Source organism: Equus caballus, chromosome X (genome assembly GCF_041296265.1).
Source record: "Equus caballus isolate H_3958 breed thoroughbred chromosome X, TB-T2T, whole genome shotgun sequence".
NCBI classification, from domain to species: Eukaryota; Metazoa; Chordata; class Mammalia; order Perissodactyla; family Equidae; genus Equus; species Equus caballus.
In genome coordinates this window covers 67,733,560-67,755,050 of record NC_091715.1, presented here as the reverse complement: position 1 = coordinate 67,755,050, position 21,491 = coordinate 67,733,560, and the positions used below count along the sequence as shown (strand labels likewise).

The 21,491-nt window shown below is 51.7% G+C and overlaps 1 protein-coding gene and 1 long non-coding RNA gene across 14 annotated transcripts in view; one reads left to right on the top strand and one right to left on the bottom strand.

Moving 5' to 3' along the window:
- Positions 1–6,521, bottom strand: part of LOC111771543 (uncharacterized) — a 14,090-nt gene extending 7,569 nt beyond the window's left edge. The window contains exons 1-3 of one of the 2 annotated variants that reach the window (XR_011435118.1): positions 6,231–6,521; positions 2,827–4,579; positions 134–243 (exon numbers count right to left, since the gene is read on the bottom strand). This is a non-coding gene — a long non-coding RNA (uncharacterized lncRNA). The remainder of the gene's footprint in view (positions 1–133; positions 244–2,826; positions 4,580–6,230) is intronic. The other variant, XR_002805417.2, reaches the window with a different exon arrangement.
- Positions 6,503–21,491, top strand: ZMYM3 (zinc finger MYM-type containing 3). 12 transcript variants are annotated; one of them, XM_070258776.1, is made up of 25 exons: positions 6,503–6,569; positions 7,966–8,651; positions 9,607–9,650; positions 9,979–10,051; positions 10,489–10,783; positions 11,019–11,196; positions 11,548–11,766; positions 12,057–12,207; positions 12,441–12,556; positions 12,717–12,803; positions 12,934–13,084; positions 13,339–13,511; positions 13,696–13,861; positions 14,515–14,612; positions 14,695–14,857; positions 15,134–15,246; positions 15,387–15,561; positions 15,745–15,891; positions 16,377–16,480; positions 16,806–16,974; positions 17,312–17,463; positions 18,048–18,162; positions 18,719–18,973; positions 19,792–19,909; positions 20,015–21,491. In XM_070258776.1, exons 2-25 carry the CDS (start codon positions 7,985–7,987, stop codon positions 20,205–20,207), a joined length of 4,122 nt encoding a protein of 1,373 aa, XP_070114877.1. In that variant the 5' UTR covers positions 6,503–6,569; positions 7,966–7,984; the 3' UTR covers positions 20,208–21,491. The 12 variants fall into 12 exon arrangements, with proteins under 12 accessions (XP_070114877.1, XP_023489508.1, XP_070114880.1 ...); XM_023633740.2 differs by having other exon boundaries at positions 15,131–15,246; XM_070258779.1 differs by having other exon boundaries at positions 6,507–6,569; positions 9,985–10,051.

The window sequence follows — 21,491 nt, the reverse complement described above, 5'->3', positions numbered from 1 at the left end:
CCTTCTTTCGCATGCTTCTTTAAAGGGTATTGTTTCAAATTTGAAATCTTGGTGCCTGGGCAGGGTTTTACCATTACTGGATCAGCCATCTTGGCCCTTCTGGCCTCCTGTCAGCCCAAACAACCGCTCTTACCTTTCATAGAACTTCTTCAGGGCACTCTAATCGAGGCTCGTCTTCCAATTGCAACAGCACAGCTTGGAGGATGCAGGCGTGTTCTGGGAGGACTTTAATATCTACTTTCTCTGGCGAAAAAGTCAATTGGGCATTTAACTTTGTTAGTACATCTCGTCCCAACAATGGAATGGACAGTTGGACATATACAGAAAGCTATGTTTTCCCTGTGTGACACTCAAGGGGCTGTAGGAAAGGTTTATGAGAGACTTCCCCAGATAGACCAGTAATGGATGTGGTCTTGAGGGAAAGGGGGCCTGTCTGGGGTTTAGAACAGAATAAGTAGCTCTTGTATGAATTAGAAAGTCTATAAGTTTTCTTCCCATGGCAATTGTCACCCAGGGTTCCTTTGGGTAAATGTCAATAATGCTAGCAGAATTTAGAGGAGCCCCTGGGGTTCCATTATTCTTGGTCACTATCTGTAAATTGGGGCATCTGGTCAGGCACACTGGTTTCCTCTCTCAACTTCCGAGAATGGTTGGGACATTTCCTTTTCCAATGGTCTTCCTGTTTACAATAGGTGCATTGCCCAGGTCCCAGAGTCAGGTACCCAGGACGATTGGAAGAAGAGGGCCCTGGGGGTCTTATCCATGGTTTTCCGCCTCTTCCTGCAGGTGGTTGTGATTCTGGTTGATTGCCACTAATTGCTGTGGAACGCAGGGCAGCCTGTTGTTGCATTTCCCATTGTTTCTGTTTTTCTTGTATCTGGTCTCAGCTGTTAAACATTTTTAAAGGCAATCTCAACAAGCTGAGACATGGGCATCCCTAATCCCCCTTCCAGTCTTTGTAATTTTTTCCTTATGTCAGGGGTACTTTGGCTAATAAAAGTCATTGATTAGCCTCATGTTATCTGGATGTTTCAGGTCAATATCAGTGTACTTTGTGTAAGCCTCAAAGACTCTCTCTAGGAAGGTCTAAGTGTTTTCTTTTGGTCCCTGTTATACCCCCTGGACCTTATTTAGGCTCTCCAGTTTTGGGACGCCCTCCTGCATCCCAGTTATTAAGCATGCTTTGTAATGATTTAACCGTGCCTGACCTCCAGGGTCATTGGGGTCCCAGCCTGGCTCAACCCCGGATATGGCCTGTACTGCTGGAACACTGATTGGATTGTTAGTTTGTAACTCACGAAGTCTCTAAGCCTCCTGATGAGCCTTGTCCATTACCATCCCACGTTCCTCTGGAGTGAAGAGGGCATTCATGAGGGCCTGAATATCACTCCAGTTGTGATTATGGGCAGCAAAGATGGACATAAATAAACTTTCCATCTTTTGGGGATCATCTCGGTAGGCAGGCATGCTGTTTTTCCAATTGTATAAGTCCTAAGTCAAAAAGGGGGAATGTACATACAAAAACCCTCTGGGCTGGCCTTGGTCATTGAGACCCGCAGGGACTTGCCTTAAAAGGAATTGCCCTTCCTGGGGTGGAACATTCCGCATGACAGCTATGAGAAGGGGAGACCATTCCTTTCAGCCTATAGGGTAAAGGGGGGCACAAAGCTGAGCCAGAAGCTTCAAGGGGTTCATTGTGCCCTTCTTGGTCCTCTCCAACCATGCTCCCAGCATATGGCGGAGGCGCTACAGGAGATAGCAAATGAGGAAGGACAGGGTCGTCCTCTGATTTTGATTCTGGAAAGACAGGTTTTCTCTGCGGATCCTCCCTCTGAATCAGGATCTTACATCTCTTTTGCAAATTCTGATTTTGATATAAAGACATAAAAGATTGCACATAGGGGATCTCTTCTCTTTTACAGAATAGGTCTAATTGCAAGATGGCATCATAGTTCAAAGACCCGTTCTCAGGCCACACCTCATTTGACCCCAATGAGTACTGGGGCCAGGCCATGTTAGAAAAGAAAATCATTCTCTTTTTCTTCATGGGCTTATTACTGAACATCACTCGATTTTGAAGAATGCAGCCCAATGGGCTACAATTAGGTATGCCATTTACATTTCCCATTTTAAGGGGGCTTTTTCCTAGGTGGCATCAACAAACAAGGTCTTTCTGGGGATGGTGTTTACATTCTGATAGCGTGGTGCTTGCAGGAATAACTCCCCCAAGAATGACGAAGGGGTCAGTTGTTTCCTGTATGTGTCCCAACACCAACAAAGTTCAGGCAAGTGAGCCCTGGGTGAGCTGCTGCTGCTGACTGCTTTGCCGTGAACAATGAAGGTTCTGTAAAGTATATTCTTCGGCAGGGGAGGTTCCCTATGAGACCATTACATGTCACAGACAGATGCCCCAACACCTCCATAAAGTCCCTAGTCACCTGGGAACGTCCCAAAGGATGGAGTCAGAAGACCCTCATAAAGTTAATTCCTAAAGGGAGTTTGTTATGGTCACCAAGAAACCCAGTCCCCAAACAGCCAATTCAATTTAGATAAACAACATTAATACACAATAATACACAATACAATTCTACCTATAACATAGATCGGAATGCTAGCCAGATTACCAACCGGGACAACTCAGAACCAGATTACCAGGAGCAAATCGTGAGTGAACCTTTTATCCTGTCTCTAATTATCCCAGGTCCAGGCCCAAGATTCTGGACTCAGTTCTCCAGGATTCCCTAGAATACAAGTCAAACTTATATTTCCAGGGGATCACACCAGAGAGACAAGGTAAGGGATAGTCACTTTCTTAATGTTACTCACCCAGAGATGTCTTGATCCAGAAGTGATTTCTTTTCTCAAAAGAGAAAGTAGTGCCAAAGAGCTGGTGGTGCTTTGGTGGGGAAGCAGCATCCCAAAAGTCGAATCTCTAGACTAAAGCAGTCCAGGCAGCCAGTGAAGGCTGACAATGAGGGCCAGCACTCCACTGAGGGGCCACCAAGCTTCAAGCTGACAGTCAAAAGACCAGAAGTCCCTTTGCGGTCGCCAAATTTGTTACTGAGCAAGGGCTAGCTGCCCAATGTGAATGGAAGCCAATACTACAGCACTGGCCTTTGAGAGAAGAGCGAGCTTTATTGCGTGGCCAACCAGCAAGCAGACAGGAGGCAAGGTTCAAATCTGTCTGCTAGAGCTGAAGCAGGGCCAAACTTTTAAGGATCTGGGAGTGGGAGTAGTTATACAAAATGCTAACTTGGTGGAATCTTATTGGAGGGTGAAAGTGTAACAGTCTTATAAGTCCGATATGCTACAAACCAAGGGACCCCTCGCTTGTTATTAGGTTCCCCATTCCACTTTTTCTTTACATTAAGTTCTGTAGTTGGGGAACTTTTGGTTCCTAGGCAGCTCGAGATCATCTGAGGACAAGGTTTCCATCTTCTGAGCACGCTCCACCTACACGACTTGCAGTTTTTACTCATTACCCCTACAAAACAACTTTTGATACAACATTGTTAGTGATATAATAGGATACAAGAGGGTCAGTATGAATTGGCCTACGATGGTTACAAACATATTGTAGAAGATAATTCCAATTTTGCAAAAAAATGCAAAAAAAGGACTGGAAGGACATACATCAAAAAGAGCAGTGGTTATCTCCAGGTATAATAGGATATGAGTGATTATTGCTTTATTCTTCAGACTTTCTATGCTTTCCAAAATTGTTATAGTGAATATTTAAATTTTTGTAATCAGAAAAATATATATATAATTAAAATGAAAGAACTCTTACGAGGACAGGGACTGAGTTTTTACATGTCTTATAGTGGTTACAGCACTTTGGGAGTGCTTTATAAACAGTGAATAACAAGGAACGGAACGGAAGACTACGTCGCCATAACTATAACAAGGCTGAAAACAAGAATGTTGAATTGCAGGCCAAAACTCTTACTTAACACTCCATCCCCCCATTACCAGCCCATTCTATGTTAGAGCCTTTCATCTGTGGCTGATACATATGCAAACCTATCAACTGTGGGCACTCCTGGCTTAGTCGAAGACAAAAAATAAATCATGTATTTTCAGGATATGAAGGCTCCAGGCTGTGAAGTCCCAGACCATGCATGAAGTCAGATATATTTCTTTTATGATAATAGTAACCAGTATCTATTAAACACCTGCTATATGTCAGGCAAGTATACATCTCACTTAATTGTAACAGCATCCCTATGAGGTATTATTATCTCCAGTATTTCCTTCCAGTCTTTTTCTATGCATATGTGTACATAGAATTTCTCCACAAAGTTAGTATCATATTTTAACTCCTTTTTAAAAAAATGCAATATGAACCAGCCCTGATGGCCTAGTGGTTAAAGTTCGGTGCTCACTGCTTCAGTGGCCTAGTTTTGTTTCTGGGTTGCAGAAACACACCACCCGTCTGTCAGTTGCCATGCTGTGGCGGCAGCTCACATGGAAGAACTAGAATGACTTACATGTAGGATACACAACCATGCACTGGGGCTTTGGGGGGGAAAAAAAGAGGAAGACTGGCAACAGATGTTAGCTCAGGGCAAATCTTTCCCTGCAAAAAACCAAAAAAAGTAACATTATATTAGGAGCATTTTTGTGTGTCAGTTTTTTAGCAGACTTTATTTTTTAGAGCAGTTTTAGGTTTACAGAAAAACTGAGCTGTAAGTACAGAGAGTTCCCACATACTCCCTGTTCCGCCCCCCCCCCCCCCCCCACCATGCACAGCCTCCCTTGACTATCAACATGCCTCACCAGAGTGATACATTTGGTGAACCTACACTGACTCATCATTATCATTCAAAGCCCACAGTTTACATGAGAGTTCCCTTTTGGTGTTGTACATTCTACGAGTTTTGACAAATGTATAATAACATGCATCCATCATTATCGTATCATACACAATAGTTTCACCGCTCTAAAAATCCTCCGTGCTCTGCGTCATTAGTTTTTTTTAATGTAGTTGTTAAGGACCACATCCATTGTATGAATATAACCAAAATTGATTTAACAATCCCCTATTATTGGACATTTAGATGGTTTTCTTATCTCTGTTTTAAAGATGAGAAAACTAAGACCTGGTGACTTGACAAGTGACTTGTCCAAAGTCAACTGGCTAAAATGCAGGCAGAGCTGAGATTAGAATCCTGGTCTGTCCCTAGAACCACACACTTTTACTCCACCACCACACTGCCTCTGAATTAATAATACACCATTACCCGCTCCCCGCCCCGGAAACCAGGCATTCTCCACAACCAGAGCAGTCAAGGATCCACGCATGTGCTCTGAGAAGGGCAGGCAAGGTAAAAGAAAGAGGTGGCCCAACTGAGATGGAACAAATTGAAAATGCAAAGGGAGGTACAAGGACATAGAAATAAGCAGATGGTGGGAGACGGGTACACAGAATACTCGTTAAGATAAAGAGAAAGCTGGGTTTGGGAAACCTAAAGGGGAAAACTCTTGCTTTTATCTCGGTATATAGGAGAGAGCAAAGATAATAACCTCAAGGCCATGTGGGAAGACAGGAAGGATAAGGCTTCTGGGAAAGTGAATGAGACAAGGAGGGCTAAAACTCCCGAGGACCGTAAGGCTAGGAGAGGCTTAGTGTGGGAAAGAAGAAAGGCCCAGAGCAAAGAGGCAGGCTAGAGTAGGCAATGGACACCAAACCTACAGCGTTCCTAAGTCTGCGGCAGGACTCCCTTCCAGTCTGAGCCTTCTCTACGATCTCAGATACTAAATGCTCTCCAGCCCTTAGGGGTTGGAGGGGGAAAGTGGGGAGCGGGGACTGTAAAGTGCTCCAACTATATTGGGGACTGAGAATGAATCCAGGCACACATTTTTTTAAAGCCAGTAGGCCTAACGCTAGTGCCCCCTCCCCCCACCCCACTTCTCTAGCCTCAACCTCAGCCACACCCACACGCTAAGGACCTTCCAGGAGGGGGAGCGTGTGCGCGCGCGCGTGCGTGCTCGTGCATATGAGAGGCAGAGACAGAGACGGAGACAAAAAGAGATCGGGAGAGAGAGTGCGCGCCAAGGAGAGAGAGAGAGCGAGGAAAGAGACAAGGACAGAGAGAGAGAGGGAGGGAGAGAGACAGAGACAGACAGAGAAAGGGGGAAGAGCTATTGGCCTTGGTGAGAAAAACTACTGAAGAGAGAACGCAGAGAGCTCCTGCAGGAAGACTCAGGGAGAAGATCCCAGAACTTACCCTAAGACCGTTGAGGGAGTGGGGGGAGTGTCTTTGCAGGACTGGTTTTGGGGTCATCAGGCAGTAACGGTTACTGCAAAGGCGTTGTCACTGAGCCAGAGCCATTTAACCCGCCCTGGGTGGCTGGAGACCCAGCTTAAGACACCCCACAACTGTGACTCTCAGAATGGTTAGGGGGCCCGAGGTTGCAGACAAGGGGAGGAGGGGCACGTGAGGGCTGGGTCCCTGCCTCCCCCCTCCGCTGTCACTCATTACCCCAACAGTCGCCCAGGGGGCGGGCCCCGGAGAGGTGGGGTTGGGGGGAGGGTAATCTTGGCAGGCGCCTGCTGCATGGCGTAGGTAGGGACTGTTGAGGGGGGCGGACGCCGGGGGGTTGAACACGAGTGGGAAGCGAAGAGAGACACGGGGAGGGGGAGGGGTCCGGGAACCATTTGAATGAGAGGAGGGGATCACGGGTAGAGTGGGCTCCAGGAGGTAGGGCGGGCACGGGTGTGAAGGGGCCAGACTCTTGAACCAGGTAAGGGAAGCAGGTGCGTAGAACTGCTTTTTGTGGGTTAGTGTACTCGGCCCTTCGGTGGAAAGGGGGTGCCGCCTCTCCCGGGGGCAGGCTTGAAGGCTCCAGAGGCTATCTTTTCCTCCTCAACTAACGGGGCCCCGGGCGGGGGCTCAAGCTCCATCTCCAACGACTGTGCTCCACTCCGCAATTTCCAGGCAGCCACTGGGCTGGGAGTCTCGCGCCGGGGGCCGGCGCTGTCTCGCGAGCCCCCTCCTCGAGCCAGCCAATGGGGTTGGTTGCTGGCGCCGCCCGCCCGCCTGGTGCAGAGCGCTGGGCGCTGTGAGCGGCGCTGCCATTTAAAGGGGCCGCGACCCCTGTCCCGGCTGCTAGGGAGGGAGGTGGAGAAGGAGCGCGGGGCCGTCGCTGTCTGCAGTTCTAGGCTTGTAGCCGTTACACTAACCCTGCCTCAGGTAGGGGTCGGGCCTGATCAAGCCGAACCGAACCTGCAGGCGGGATCTCGCAGTAGCCGGGAGGGGGGTCTGAGGAGAGATCGTAGCTCCAAAATGTCTTCCTGTAAATGCCTGAGGTGGGGGGTGGGCAACAGGAGAAGGAGGAACTGGGGGAGCAGTGGGAAAGGGGGACGGAGCTGAGGAAGTGGGCGACCCTGAAAGGTAACTGGGGGGGAGGGGTTAGGAAGGGCAGTTTGTGGGGGCGAGGAAAGGGCTGAGGGAAGACCGTGCAACGCGGGGGGGGGGGGGGGTGGGGCCAGACAGGGTGGGTAAAGACTGAGGAGCTGGGGGGCTCTAGGAGAGAGGGGAGGGGATAGAAACTGAGATCGCGGGGGCGGGAGAGGCTCCTGGTGGCAACGGCCCTGGGAGACTCTAAGGGGGCGTTCAGCCCGAGTTGGGGGGGTAAAAGGTAAGGGGGGGAGGGGAACTGGGAGTTGCAGTGGGGTGGCGGGGCAGGCGGGCGGGTGGAAAGACCGACTGCCTGGACCGACTGCCTGGCGACTGTGGGCACAGGGCCAGGGTGGGAACGCCTCTCCCCACAGGGGGCGCTGTATGTGGGGGGAGGGGGGAGTGGTCTTTTGGCCTAAAGCCTGTGGCAATGCTTGTCGGTTGTGGTGGGGCTGCCCATGAGAAATCAAAGTGGATGATGGGGTGTGTCCCAGAGCCTATATAAGAAGGAATTCTGGCGAAGACCACCTCTTCCACCCCCTCTTTTACCCCTAATCTACAGCCCATATCCAGTCATCCTCATGGACCCCAGTGATTTCCCCAGTCCGTTTGACCCATTGACCCTGCCAGAGAAGCCCCTGGCTGGAGACCTTCCAGTAGACATGGAATTTGGAGAGGATCTACTGGAATCCCAGACTGCCCCAACTCGAGGATGGGCCCCCCCTGGCCCTTCTCCATCCTCAGGAGCCCTGGACCTGCTTGATACTCCTGCTGGCCTGGAGAAAGACCCTGGAGTCCTGGATGGAGCCACTGAGCTGCTGGGGCTGGGGGGGCTGCTCTATAAAGCCCCCTCCCCCCCAGAGGTGGACCATGGTCCTGAGGGGACCCTTGCATGGGATACAGGCGATCAGACCCTAGAACCTGGACCAGGGGGCCAGACCCCTGAGGTGGTGCCACCTGACCCAGGGGCTGGGGCAAATCCCTCTTCACCGGAGGGGTTACTAGAGCCTTTGGCCTCAGATTCTCCAATAACCTTGCAGTCCCCACATATTGAAGAGGAAGAGACCACCTCCATAGCTACAGGGAGAAGGGGCTCCCCTGGGCAGGAGGAGGAGCTTCCCCAAGGGCAGCCACAGAGCCCAAATGGCCCCCCCAGCCCTTCACTGGGAGAGGCTTTGGGGGATGGAATGAACAGTTCTCAGACCAAACCTGGGGGTCCTAGCCCCCCTGCACACCCTTCCTTGCCAGGTAGGTTGCCTAATCAGCCGGAGAATCAAGGGTGGGGGCAAGGAGGGGTGGCTGTGTGTTTGGGAAAGAAGTAGGGGAGAAGGAGGAGGGTGGAGAGATAAGAGTAGGGGTGTGTATGGAGAGGGAGTTGGGGGTTTGGAAGGGAGGAGTGGGGGTGTGTGGTGAAGAAGATTAAGGAAAGTAGGGGTGGGGGGAAGCTCAGCAGCCTGTAGGGGAGAAAAAGGGGTGAAATTTCAGCGGGTGGGATGGAAAGAGTGGATTTGGTGAGACAGGTTCCCTTTTTCTTACCCCAGTGGGCTTTTGGTGCCAGGGTCCTTCCTTAAGCATTTGGGGAGGACACCAGGCTTCTTGGTTCTAAGATTTTTCTAGCTGTTTTGTTCTAGATGAGAGTGGGGTTTCTGGGTTTGATGAATGATAACTAGGTCTGGAGCCACCAACAGCATAGTAATTTCAAGGGAATGATAGAAATGCAGGGCCTAGGATTGTGTCTCTGATAGGGGAAAGACAGCCTAGACTTGAACGGCTCTTGCTTCTCCCCTGTGCTGCCTAGTGGTATCCCTCTCCCAGGCTGCCACCAGGGTCTTAGGGCTTATATAACTGCCTGGGTCCAGGGGAACTTACCCATACATTAATGCTTCCTTTTCCCCTTGCTACCTTTGGGTGGTTGCGTTTGTTTTTGTTGGTAAACTATAAATTCTCGATCAAAGGTGTATTGCTGGTGGGAAGGATAGGATTTTTGGTTTTCATGGAGAATAGCTCCCCCCCCCCCCGCCCCCGGCCGCTTAGTGCAGAGCTCTAGGTAACCCTGAGAGGGGCCCCAAGAAGCCACAGGCACTCGAGTTTTCCCTTTCAGTTTTGAGTAAGTTCTTCCCCAGGAATGGAGGCGGGGGTTGAGCCAGGGAGGGGGTGGTGAGGGCAGGCTCGAGATTTAGGCTGCTTTCTGCTTCCTTTGCAGGAGATGGCCTGACTGGGAAGGCGAGTGAGAAGCCGCCTGAAAGGGTGAGGGGGGGAGGGGATTGGAAGGAGTCTGGTTCCCCCTATAGCTCTGGGAAGGACAGACCCTTCATTTTCCCTCCCAGATGTTGTTCTGTGGAGGGTGTGTGTGAGGAGGGTTAGGAGGAGGGAGGGAGCTCTTGTGTCTATTGCTTCTTAAGGAGAAAGTCCGGCCTCCTTTTCACCCCTCCTCCTAAGGGCTGGGCCAAGGGTCCCTACTCTCCCTTCCCCCTCTCATGTCTGTATCCCACCCACCCCCAAACCCTGTACTAGTGCAGCTGGCCCTTTAGCCTGCCCCTGGTGTCAGCTTTCCTCCCCTCCCGATGTTTCCAAGGTACAGAAGAGAAGCGAGCGCGTTAGAAGAGTAGAGCCTCCAAAACCTGAGGTTGTGGATTCCACTGAGAGCAGTGAGTAGGACTTGAGGAAGTGTGACCGAGTGGGATGTGGCGGGCCATGGATCGCCTGGCTCCTGTAGCGCCGAGCCATACAGAGTGTGAAGTGCCTATCTCTGCTCTGGGTTGGCATGGGAACCAGGGGCAGTGGGGGAAATTGAAAACAAGAGCAGTGAGAATGGAGTTTCCTGTTTCAGCTATGCCATCCCTGTCCCCGAATCTTCTCACTTAGAGCCCTCCCTTCCTCTCCCTGGGAGATTACAGAGTAACTAAGGGAGAGTGACACCAGTGGCTTAAGATACCAACGTAGTGTGGGGGTTGGGAGTAAAGGCAAGAACTGTGAGGATGGGGATCCCAGTATCAGCTGCGCAGCCCGTTGGTCGTTGGTCAGGGGATGGTTGGAGACCTCCTCCCATAGCTTTTGCTCACTGCCCCTCCCCCTGCTTCCTCAGTTCCAGTGTCAGATGAGGATTCTGATGCCATGGTAGATGACCCCAACGATGAGGACTTTGTGCCATTCCGACCCCGGCGCTCTCCTCGCATGTCCCTACGCTCAAGTGTGGCACAAAGGGCTGGGCGCTCTTCGGTAGGCACCAAGATGACTTGTGCACATTGCCGGACACCACTGCAGAAGGGGCAGACGGCCTACCAGCGCAAGGGGCTGCCTCAGCTCTTCTGCTCTTCATCGTGTCTCACCACTTTCTCCAAGAAGCCCTCGGGCAAAAAGACCTGTACCTTTTGCAAGAAGTACGTGAGGTTCCCAGGGTGTGGGCGGGGGCAGGGATCAGGCTGGGAATAATGGGTGAGACAGAGACTATGTTGGCAAGAACCTAGCAGAATGGAACTGGGAGAGAGAGAGGCAGTCTAGGGAGGCGGTCTAAGAGTGTTTGGCTCTGTGGTTGCTGATCTCAGAGGAGGGGCAGCAGCTGATAAAATGAGAGGATAGTACTGAGTGAATATCCACATCCGTTCCCACCTCCAGGGAGATCTGGAACACCAAGGACTCGGTTGTGGCGCAGACTGGTTCAGGAGGCTCCTTCCATGAGTTCTGCACATCTGTCTGCCTCTCCCTGTATGAGGCCCAGCAGCAGCGCCCGATCCCCCAGTCTGGGGATCCTGCCGATGCCACTCGCTGCAGCATTTGCCAGAAGACTGGAGAGGTGAGGAAGCTCGATAGGGGCCGATGTACAGAGCCTGGCCAGCCCTGACCTGCCCCTGCAATCGTGGGGCTGCAGGGGCCAGGGCCTGTGGAAGAGGGGCGAGGGGAGGAAAGGCAGCCATCGTGAGGGAGCGTGTTGAAGGATAGAGCTTCTCCAGGTTTTGTGCAGCTGGCCTTCCTTGCCTCCCAGGACCTCACCATCAAGTCGGCAGCCTGATGTGCAGGTTGGGGGGTCCCTGGGCCCACTGTCTGCTGTGAAGGTCTAGGGTGAGGCGGGGTGGGCCGTCCTTGCATTGGGGTGGGTGGTGGTGGCCAGGCTCTGGCTCAGGGTGTGTGTGTGTGTGTGTGGCAGGTCCTGCACGAGGTCAGCAATGGCAGCGTGGTGCACCGGCTCTGCAGCGATTCTTGCTTCTCCAAATTCCGGGCCAACAAGGGACTGAAAACCAACTGTTGTGACCAGTGCGGGGCTTACATCTACACCAAGACCGGGAGCCCTGGGCCCGAGCTCCTCTTCCACGAGGGCCAACAAAAGCGGTTCTGCAACACAACCTGCTTGGGGGCGTACAAGAAGGTGGGGCCGAGGGAGTAGTGCGTTAGGGGGCTGTGGAAGGGGGTGCGGTTCCTGGGTGATAAATAAAGGTGCCTGATGGGTCGAGGGCTGGGAGGAATAAAACAAATAAAAGGGGTTTCAATTGTATCTGTTATGTTTTATTTTTGAAGCTGGCTGGTGGATACACAGGTCTTTGTTATATCATCATCTATACTTTTTTGTATGCCTGAAACATTTCATGTTTTAAAAATTTAAAAAATAAAAGTGAAGGGACAAATCCAGCCTCAGCCTCTCCTTCCCCATCCTCACAGAAAAACACACGTGTGTACCCATGTGTCTGGTGCAAGACCCTGTGTAAGAACTTTGAGATGCTATCACATGTGGATCGTAATGGCAAGACCAGCTTGTTCTGTTCCCTGTGCTGCACCACCTCTTACAAAGTGAAGCAGGCAGGGCTCACCGGTAGGTGCAAAGCCCTCTTCTCTGAGACCCCTGCTGGCCTTCCTTCTACCTCCCATACTCCCCTCTTCTAAAGTAATCCCTGCTGCCCCACCTCAGCCCCAACCACATCTTCCCGTGGATTTCCTGTTCCATCTCCACGCTGCCTTACACCTTCTGTGTGCTCTCTCTCTCTTTCTCTCTCTCTGGTTCTCTCCCTTTCTCTTTCTCTCTCTCCCTTTCTCTCTATGCCCCAGGCCCTCCCCGACCCTGCAGCTTCTGCCGCCGCAGCCTCTCTGACCCCTGTTACTACAACAAGGTTGATCGCACAGTCTACCAATTCTGCAGCCCCAGCTGCTGGACCAAGTTCCAGGTACTCCAGACCCTGGACCAGGGATAAAGGGTGTGGCGACCTAGAGAGGGTATGAGAATTGGGGTAGGTAGGCCTGGGCCGGGCAGAGAACAAGCCTGACTTCCCCTCCCCACCACCACACACATCTTGCCCCTCCCTTACTTGTCTTCCTTCCCTCCAGCGCACAAGCCCTGAGGGGGGCATTCACCTGAGCTGTCACTACTGCCACAGCCTCTTCAGTGGCAAGCCTGAGGTCTTGGACTGGCAGGTAAGACCCCCAACCCTTACCCACACCTTGCCACACAACCAGATATCTGTCTGAAGGGGTACTTCCACTTGGCTCTTGCCAAGTCCAGATGTCACAGCTCTGTCCTCCCCGCCCTGTGCCCCCATCCCAGGACCAGGTGTTCCAATTCTGCTGCCGCGATTGCTGTGAGGACTTCAAGCGGCTTCGGGGTGTGGTGTCCCAGTGTGAGCATTGCCGGCAGGAGAAGCTCCTGCATGAGAAACTCCGATTCAGTGGGGTAGAGAAGAGCTTCTGCAGCGAAGGTAAGGAATGGGGAAGGGGCAGAAGGCCCTGTACCTCATGGCTGGGGAGAATGGCGGAGAAAGGAGGAGCGCTTGGAATGTGGTCTGTGGGGCAAGGGCCTTCTGCTCAGGATGCTCTACCCCGTCCATCCTATGGCTCAGGGCACGAGAGGCTGTTACGGAGAGGCTTCAGGTGTACCACCTTGGAGAGATTGGGTCTCATGCCCATGGAGATCTCTGTGTCTCTGGACATTTCCCTCTTGCCCTCTTTCCAGGCTGTGTGCTGCTGTACAAACAGGACTTCACTAAGAAGCTGGGATTGTGCTGTATCACTTGTACTTACTGCTCCCAGACCTGCCAGCGCGGAGTCACTGAGCAACTGGACGGCAGCACCTGGGACTTCTGCAGCGAGGACTGTAAGAGCAAGTACCTGCTGTGGTACTGCAAGGTAAGGGGGCGGCACGTTAGAGAGGAGGGAAGGGTGGCAGGGAGCATGGGCTGTCAGGCTCTGATCTCCAGGGAGGGGGCTCCAGCTGGCCCAACCTCCAAGGGGAGCAGCATGGCTTATCCCAGGGCAAAGGGCCCAGCACATTCTAGGGAGGCAGGTCTGACCATCCTTTCGACACCCTCAGGCTGCCCGGTGCCATGCCTGTAAGCGCCAGGGGAAGCTGCTGGAGACCATCCACTGGCGTGGGCAGATCCGTCATTTCTGCAACCAACAGTGTCTGCTGCGCTTCTACAGCCAGCAGAACCAACCCAACTTGGATACCCAGAGTGGGCCTGAGAGCCTCCTGAACAGTGAGTCCCAGGCAGGGGGCGCACTCTCTTAGAACTGGTCTGGACTCTTCTAATCCTGGTCCCAGCCCCTCTCTTCCTCCTCTCTTGCTTTCACCTCATCCCTGACCAGAGCTCCTGGTACTGTGTTCTCTTTTAGCTTCTAGACTGTGCAGGTACTTGGGGGAGTCTTGTTTAAAGGTTCTTGGAGTTAGATTCTGCTGCTTTTCTATAAAGGATGTATTTTTAGGGATTGAGTTCCTACCCCGGTGGGATGGGGCATGTGGGAGCTGTGGTTAGTTTTCATAGAGAAGGAAGTATCAGCATAAGCTCTACCTTTAGTAAGACTGAAGACTGTTGTTATTTCTAGAATGTTACCCCAGCCCACTCCAGGGGTACCGAACTCCTGAGGGCCATCTACATGGAAAATCTCAAATTATGGATTATTGGGGAAACTGTAATATTTCTCATTCTTCTTGGCAGCCAGGAGCAAAGAATCTTCTTGGCCACTGTTGCTGGGGCCTAGGGAAGACTAGGTCTGGGATGATGTGGAGGGGAAATTCTAGACTTCCCATTCCCATTTGGTGTACCTCTTAATGAAGCTCTCCTGGAACAGGGGTGAGGAAAATGGAGAGCTAGTTCCTCAGATTAGAGCATTCATTTTTTTTGGTCTACAGGTCAGTCTCCTGAATCGAAGCCCCAGACACCCTCTCAAACCAAAGTGGAGAATAGCAACACCGTGAAGACTCCAGAGGAAAATGGGAATCTGGGCAAGGTCAGGGCACAAGCCAAGGGGAAGGATGGTCTCGGAGAAGGGTACCACAGTTGGCAGCACTAACATTCCTCTGTCTCTGTAGATCCCTGTGAAGACCCGATCTGCTCCCACTGCTCCCACCCCTCCTCCACCCCCACCGCCCCCAGCAACACCCCGCAAAAATAAAGCTGCCATGTGTAAGCCACTGATGCAGAATCGGGGGATCTCCTGCAAGGTGGAGATGAAATCCAAAGGGAGTCAGACAGGTGAGCCAGGGTACCTGGATGCCACAAGCTGTATTCCATAGTCCTAGGCCTTCAGCCCTGTGCCAGGGAGCTAGATAAGGGGGTTTCTTGGGTGGCTGAAACATCATGTGTATTATCCTAGAATCACAGAATTGTCTCTCAGCATTTGGCTCAAGGGCAGTTTTGTGACACTGAGCATGTGTTAGAGCTTTTAGGGGTGACGAGCTAGCATCAGGTCCTGGGTCAGGCGTGACCCATCTAGCAGGGGCTCTGAGAAGATCCCTTTCTTGTCAGCAGAAGAGTGGAAGCCACAGGTGATCGTGCTGCCCATCCCAGTGCCCATCTTTGTGCCAGTGCCTATGCATCTATACTGCCAGAAAGTCCCGGTGCCTTTCTCAATGCCTATCCCGGTAAGTGTCCCTGCCCGTCCTGGCAGGATCCTCCTTTACCTTTCCAGGATTGAGACCTACCTCTCCCCCTTACTCTCACCAGCTATCACTTGCATCCACTAGTATGGTTCTTGGCGTTCAGTTGGGATTTGTGCCTCCAGGTGCCTGTGCCCATGTTCCTGCCCACTACCTTGGAGAGCACAGACAAGATTGTGGAGACTATTGAGGAGCTGAAGGTGAAGATCCCTTCCAACCCCTTGGAGGCCGACATCCTGGCTATGGCAGAAATGATTGCAGAAGCTGAAGAGTTAGACAAGGCCTCATCTGACCTTTGTGGTATGCCATGGACAGCAGCAATGAAGGAGACAGGGCGCTACCAGTCTGTCTCTGCTGAAGGGGGCGGAGAGTGGTGATTTTGGTGCCTCGTGGGATGAGGGAATCATTGGGATTAGCCCCTGAAAGCCCGTGAAGGCGCTAGGCAGGAGCTGCAGTGACTAAGCCTGCTTCTCTGCCTCCCAGATCTTGTGAGCAACCAGAGTGCAGAGGGACTTCTGGAAGACTGCGACCTGTTTGGACCGGCTCGAGATGATGTCCTGGCCATGGCTGTCAAGATGGCCAATGTCTTAGATGAGCCTGGGCAAGACTTGGAGGCGGATTTCCCCAAGAGTGAGTAGGATTAGAGGCGTGCCCACTGAGTACAGTAGCATTTGTGCCATCAGGAAAGGAGTGTTGCTTGTGACCCTGAGCATGACCCTAAACAGTGCTCCTTATGACCCTGTGCTAGGGGCCTCTCAGAGGGAGCAGTGCCAGAGATACTGGGACAGGTGCACTCTTTTATACTTGTCCTGTTTTTTGTGTGTTTGTGTTTTTAAAAAATTTTTAGTTGTGGTAAAAAGCACATAACATCAAATGTACCATCTTAACCATGTTTCAGCGTACAGTTCAGTAGTGTTACAAACATTCCCATTGTTGTGAGTTTCTGTGTGCCTCTGAGCATGTTCTTGGTATAGCTTTGCTGGTTCCTGTTGAGTACAATGCAGCTGTCTGGGAGGCTCATCTCAGGTCACGTGGGCAAGTAGCAGAGTGGGGTGGAAAGACTGCAGGGTTGAGATCTTAAAAAATTGATTTCTGCTTCCTTTCCTCTCTAACAGATCCTTTGGACATTAACCCCAGCGTAGACTTCCTCTTTGATTGTGGCCTGGTAGGGCCTGAGGATGTGTCTACTGAACAAGACCTACCCCGAACCATGAGGAAGGTGAGGGCTGGGGCTGCTAAGTCAGCAGAAGAGAGATGGAGACTCAAAAGGCAGGGAGGACTCTCACAGCCGAGTCAGCAGCCTTAGTTTGATCTTCTCTGACCTCCTTTCTCTGCCACTGTGGATACTGATATATAGTCAAACTTTGCTCTCCTCCCAGTTCACAAGGTCATCAGAGCTGTTCCTGGGAATCTGTGCTGTGGAAGTTTACTGTGTTCTTACATCAGTCCCCGCCCCCCGCCCCCCGCCCCAGTGGTAAACACTGTCCTGACTGGCTTCCGTGGTGCCCCTGGCCTTATCTCTACCCCCTTCTCTTCCCCTCCAGGGTCAAAAGCGACTGGTGCTGTCGGAGAGCTGTTCCCGGGACTCCATGAGCAGCCAGCCTAGCTGTACTGGACTCAACTATTCCTATGGCGTCAATGCTTGGAAGTGCTGGGTGCAGTCAAAATACGCCAATGGAGAAACCAGCAAGGGTGATGAGCTGCGCTTTGGCCGTAAGTACCTAAGTACCAAGGGAAAGGAGGCAGGAAAAGGAGGTAGGAATGGGGTGGAGGAGGGGAAGGGGAGGAGGGGCAGGGCTGTGATTCAGCTGAAGATGTCTAGGAGTGATAAGGCTGTGATGACTTAAGGGTCTCCTGTGAAGATGGGAAGGAGTTATAGAATAAGTGGAGGTGCTGTCGAGGTTTCAAGGCTGAGGGCTCTTTTTGTGATTGATGGGTTTGTTGTGGAGCTGGACGTGACTAAGGGAAGAAGGGGTTAATGTGGAGCGAAATGAAATTCTCCATGTGGAATTTCCTTAATCCCATCCACCTCTACTACATATCACTGCAGCCAAACCTATGCGTATCAAAGAGGATATTCTGGCCTGCTCAGCTGCTGAGCTCAACTACGGTCTGGCCCAGTTTGTGAGAGAAATCACTCGACCCAACGGCGAACGATATGAACCTGACAGTATCTACTACCTGTGTCTTGGCATCCAACAGGTACCCCTTACACACTGCCTCACTTGCTGTCACTCAGCATAGTAGGCAGGGTCCCACCAGAAATGATTCTGTCCCACTCCCTGTTCCTCACCTTGTCTCCTACCCTGAGCGGGCAGCTTGCCTTTCATCTGCTACTCCAGACAGGACAAGATATATCAATACTCTTCTAAAATCAAAGCTGCATTCCAGGACTGTTGGCCAAGGGGCAGTCTTCATTGCTCTCTGGGTCCTCATTGTAATCTTCAAATCCATTCTAGGAGGGGAGGGATGGGTAGAGCTTGGCTCCTTGAATGGTGGGGTAATTTTTAGTTCCTACTGGGAGCCCTGCGTTACCTAACAAGGGGCCTGGGCTTGTGAAGAACCAGGTGTGCCACATCTCCTCCAAGCCTCCTCCTCTTCCAGCAAGGCCTCAGTGCCTCAGAGTTGTAGGTGTACCTGGGGAAAAGCACTATGGTTCTAATCAAGCACTTGTTGCCCATCATCTCCTAATTACCAAGGTCACCATGCGTGGGGCCTTTGGCATCATTGTCTTTCCTCTACGACCTAGAGTCTAGCTTTATGTGTGTCTGTTTTTCTTCTTCCAGTACTTGCTGGAAAATAACCGAATGGTGAACATTTTCACGGACCTTTACTACCTGACTTTCGTTCAAGAACTCAACAAGTCTCTGAGTACCTGGCAGCCCACACTCCTCCCCAACAGTAAGGGACGGGGACTTAGCAACCCCTACATCCTTTCCTCCATTTTTCCAATACACCGTTCCAAGAGTCCTGGGCTGTTTGGTCTGCCGCTCTTCACAAAGGGTCTGAGGGCAGGAGCATGTAGCTGGGTGCCTCAAGGGTTTAGAGCTAGAGGAGCCAGAGCCCCGTCCTTGAACATGAGGAGGGGCTCAAGACTTACGTCTGAAGAACTATGTCTGGGACCAAAAAAGATGGCCTGGGTTTGGGTGGTAGTTGAAGGAACGCAGGAAGCAGTTGTGGGACTCGTCAAGGTGTACATCTACCTGCCTATGATTTGAGGGTGGTAAGGGAAGCTCCGAGTGCAGGGGGAAACTCAAAAAACAAACCATCAAGCAAAACAAAACCAAACCGTCCAGTCCTACTGTGTAGCGTAGCAGGATGTCAGGGTTTTATATACAAGTCATTTACCAAATGAGTATGGTGTGGTAAATGCTGTGAGCAGGGTGTGTGGGATCAGAAGTGGTCGGGTTTGGGTAGTCGATAACTCCTGACCGACCTCGCCCCTTGACCTTTGCAGATACCGTGTTCTCCCGAGTGGAGGAGGAGCACCTCTGGGAGTGTAAGCAGCTGGGAGTCTACTCGCCCTTTGTCCTTCTCAACACCCTCATGTTCTTCAACACTAAGTTTTTTGGGCTGCAGACAGCTGAGGAACACATGCAGCTCTCCTTCACCAATGTGGTGCGGCAGTCCCGCAAGTGTACCACCCCTCGGGGCACCACCAAGGTGGTGAGCATCCGCTACTACGCCCCAGTTCGCCAGAGGAAAGGGCGAGGTACGAGGCTGCCCCTTCCTTTGCTTTCCCCTCCGTCTCTGCTTTCCCCTCCCATGCCCCACCGTAGCTGCCAGGTTGGCCCTCTTCTTTACCACTAGCTTCCCTAGCCTTCCGTTCCTGCATTTGCAAAAAGGGTGAAAACAGCTGGTCCTTCAGTATCACGGGCAGTAGCTGTTACATGAATATGAGGTCACTCAGCTGCCTATTTCCAGCTTTTCCTCATTTCAAGGCAATTAACTTACTTGCCTACTTTTTTGGGGCTTGGTGGACAGGTAGGAAGCTGTTGGGTGGGCTTGACTGTGGTGGAGAGTTGACAGGGTGAATAACAGGCTTTCCATAGTTCTTTGCTATTGGGCGTAACGGGAACCGCACCTTGGTTTCCATTCTGATGCTGGAATCCTGTCCCATCTGAGTGCAGTTCCCAAGGTCCCTTCTCTGGACCTGAGCCTCCACCTGGACTAATGTGCTGGGGGCTGGGGCCATCACTGTTTATCTCGGAAGGCAAGCCCGACCTCGCAATAGGGTCTGTTTTGTCAGTTTGTTTGTATAACTTCTGAGATCACCTCTTCAGGAAATCAGCTTGGTGGAGATTGTAAAGAGAGGCTCTAGCAGTGAGAATTAGGGAGGAGTGCAGAGATAACCCTTAAGGACGTTTGGTTGGTGTGGGCAGACCGACCGACTCTTCTTCTGCCCTTATGTCTTTATGAGACTGTACTTTGAGTCCTGAGGCCTTCCCCCTGTGCCCTGGGCTGTGCTCTTGGAGGTGGCTTGTTGAGACTGTACTTTTAATGAGTCTGTGTCATTTGCCTCCTCTGCAGACACGGGTCCTGGGAAACGGAAGAGAGAAGATGAAGCCCCTATCTTAGAGCAGCGTGAGAACCGCATGAATCCCCTTCGCTGCCCTGTCAAGTTCTATGAATTCTATCTCTCAAAATGGTGAGTCGGCGGGTTTGCAGGAATGGCCTTAGCACAGGGCCCCAAGGGACCTGCTTTGCCTTGGTACTGATCTCTGTTCTACCACTCCCACCCCCACCATTGCAGTCCTGAAAGCCTCCGGACTCGCAACGATGTGTTCTACCTGCAACCTGAGCGGTCCTGCATCGCTGAGTCACCTCTCTGGTACTCTGTGATCCCCATGGACCGCAGCATGTTGGAGAGTATGCTCAATCGCATTCTGGCTGTGCGTGAGATATACGAGGAGCTGGGTCGTCCTGGGGAGGAAGACCTGGACTGAGCCCATGTGCTATCCGTATCCATCTTTCACACCAGTGTCTGTCCTGTGGCCACATCCCACAGGGCAACTGGTCCAGGAACCAATGCTACTCATTCTGAAGGGCCCTCACTGCCCTTTTCTACTCATCCATTCCCTGCCTTCCCTAGGAACCCCTGGCTTTTACCTTCTTCCGTACCACTTGACAACCACGGGGCCCCAGTCCTCTGTATTCAAGGGCTGGTCTCCAGTGATGGGCAAAAGCCAGCTAGGCCATTTTCTTTATGCTTCAGAGTAAGCCCCTTCTCCTGGGGCCAGACTCTGGGTAGAGTGTTAATAGCTCTGGTGATCCTGTTGGCTTTGGGTTTCCTGACCCACCTCACATAGGTAAAGCCCCTTGTTCCTAGGTTTGGCCAAGGGAAGAACCCAGCTGCCTTCTCTGCCCTGTGCCCACTCCCTTCTTTACTCTTCCCCAGCACCACACTCAAGAGTCTTGTATGAAAGATACGAAAGAAACTATGGAAGTAACGAGGGGACCATTTACCTAAAACACAGAGCTTAGACACTCTTCCCCTCCTGTGAGATAACTGGTTGTTGGAACCCCCTTGCCACCTTGTTCCCCCTCCCCACTCCTGCAAGCACCAACCCTTGGTGCTGCAATTTAAAAACTTCCAAATGCTTTCTTTTCCTCAAAGGCAGAGAATGACTCTAAGTATGGGGAGCAGACTCCTGTCCCCTTGGTTTATGTGTTTGTCTCTCTCTGCCATCTTAGGTTGGCATGAGCCATGGTGTCAACATGCTTAGCCCCTTTCTGTAACTGCCTCCCTTTAGTTCAATGGACAGAGTTCCCAAGGCAAAAACTACCTTCTGACTTGGGTTGGGGCTGGGTTCCCCGCTCTCGTTCTTCCCCCATCATAAGAGCCAGGCCAAGCCTGTGGGGGCCCTGGGTCATGCAGGATGGGATCTGTGGTCAAAAGATAGGTGAGGAGCTGTGGGCATGGGTCTGCCCCGATTGCCTACATTTTCTCTCTTCCCCATCTTGCCTTTGTAGTTCCAGACAACTATTAGAGTCCGGCAAAGGGGGTACCCAGTTCTTTCCCTGTTGGCTTTGCTGTTCCCCAGCCTCCTTTTTGTGTTTTTATAACTGTCACCAGTTTAGCCACTGTTTAAATTGTATATATTGTCCTGAGGCGCCTGGCCTGTCCCTTCAGTGAGCCATGCCCGCCCTTGTGTTCTAGTGAGAAGCTGTTGTCACGACTAACCTTCTGTCTCTGGAATTGTTTGTTTCAAATAAAGAGTTAAAATAGT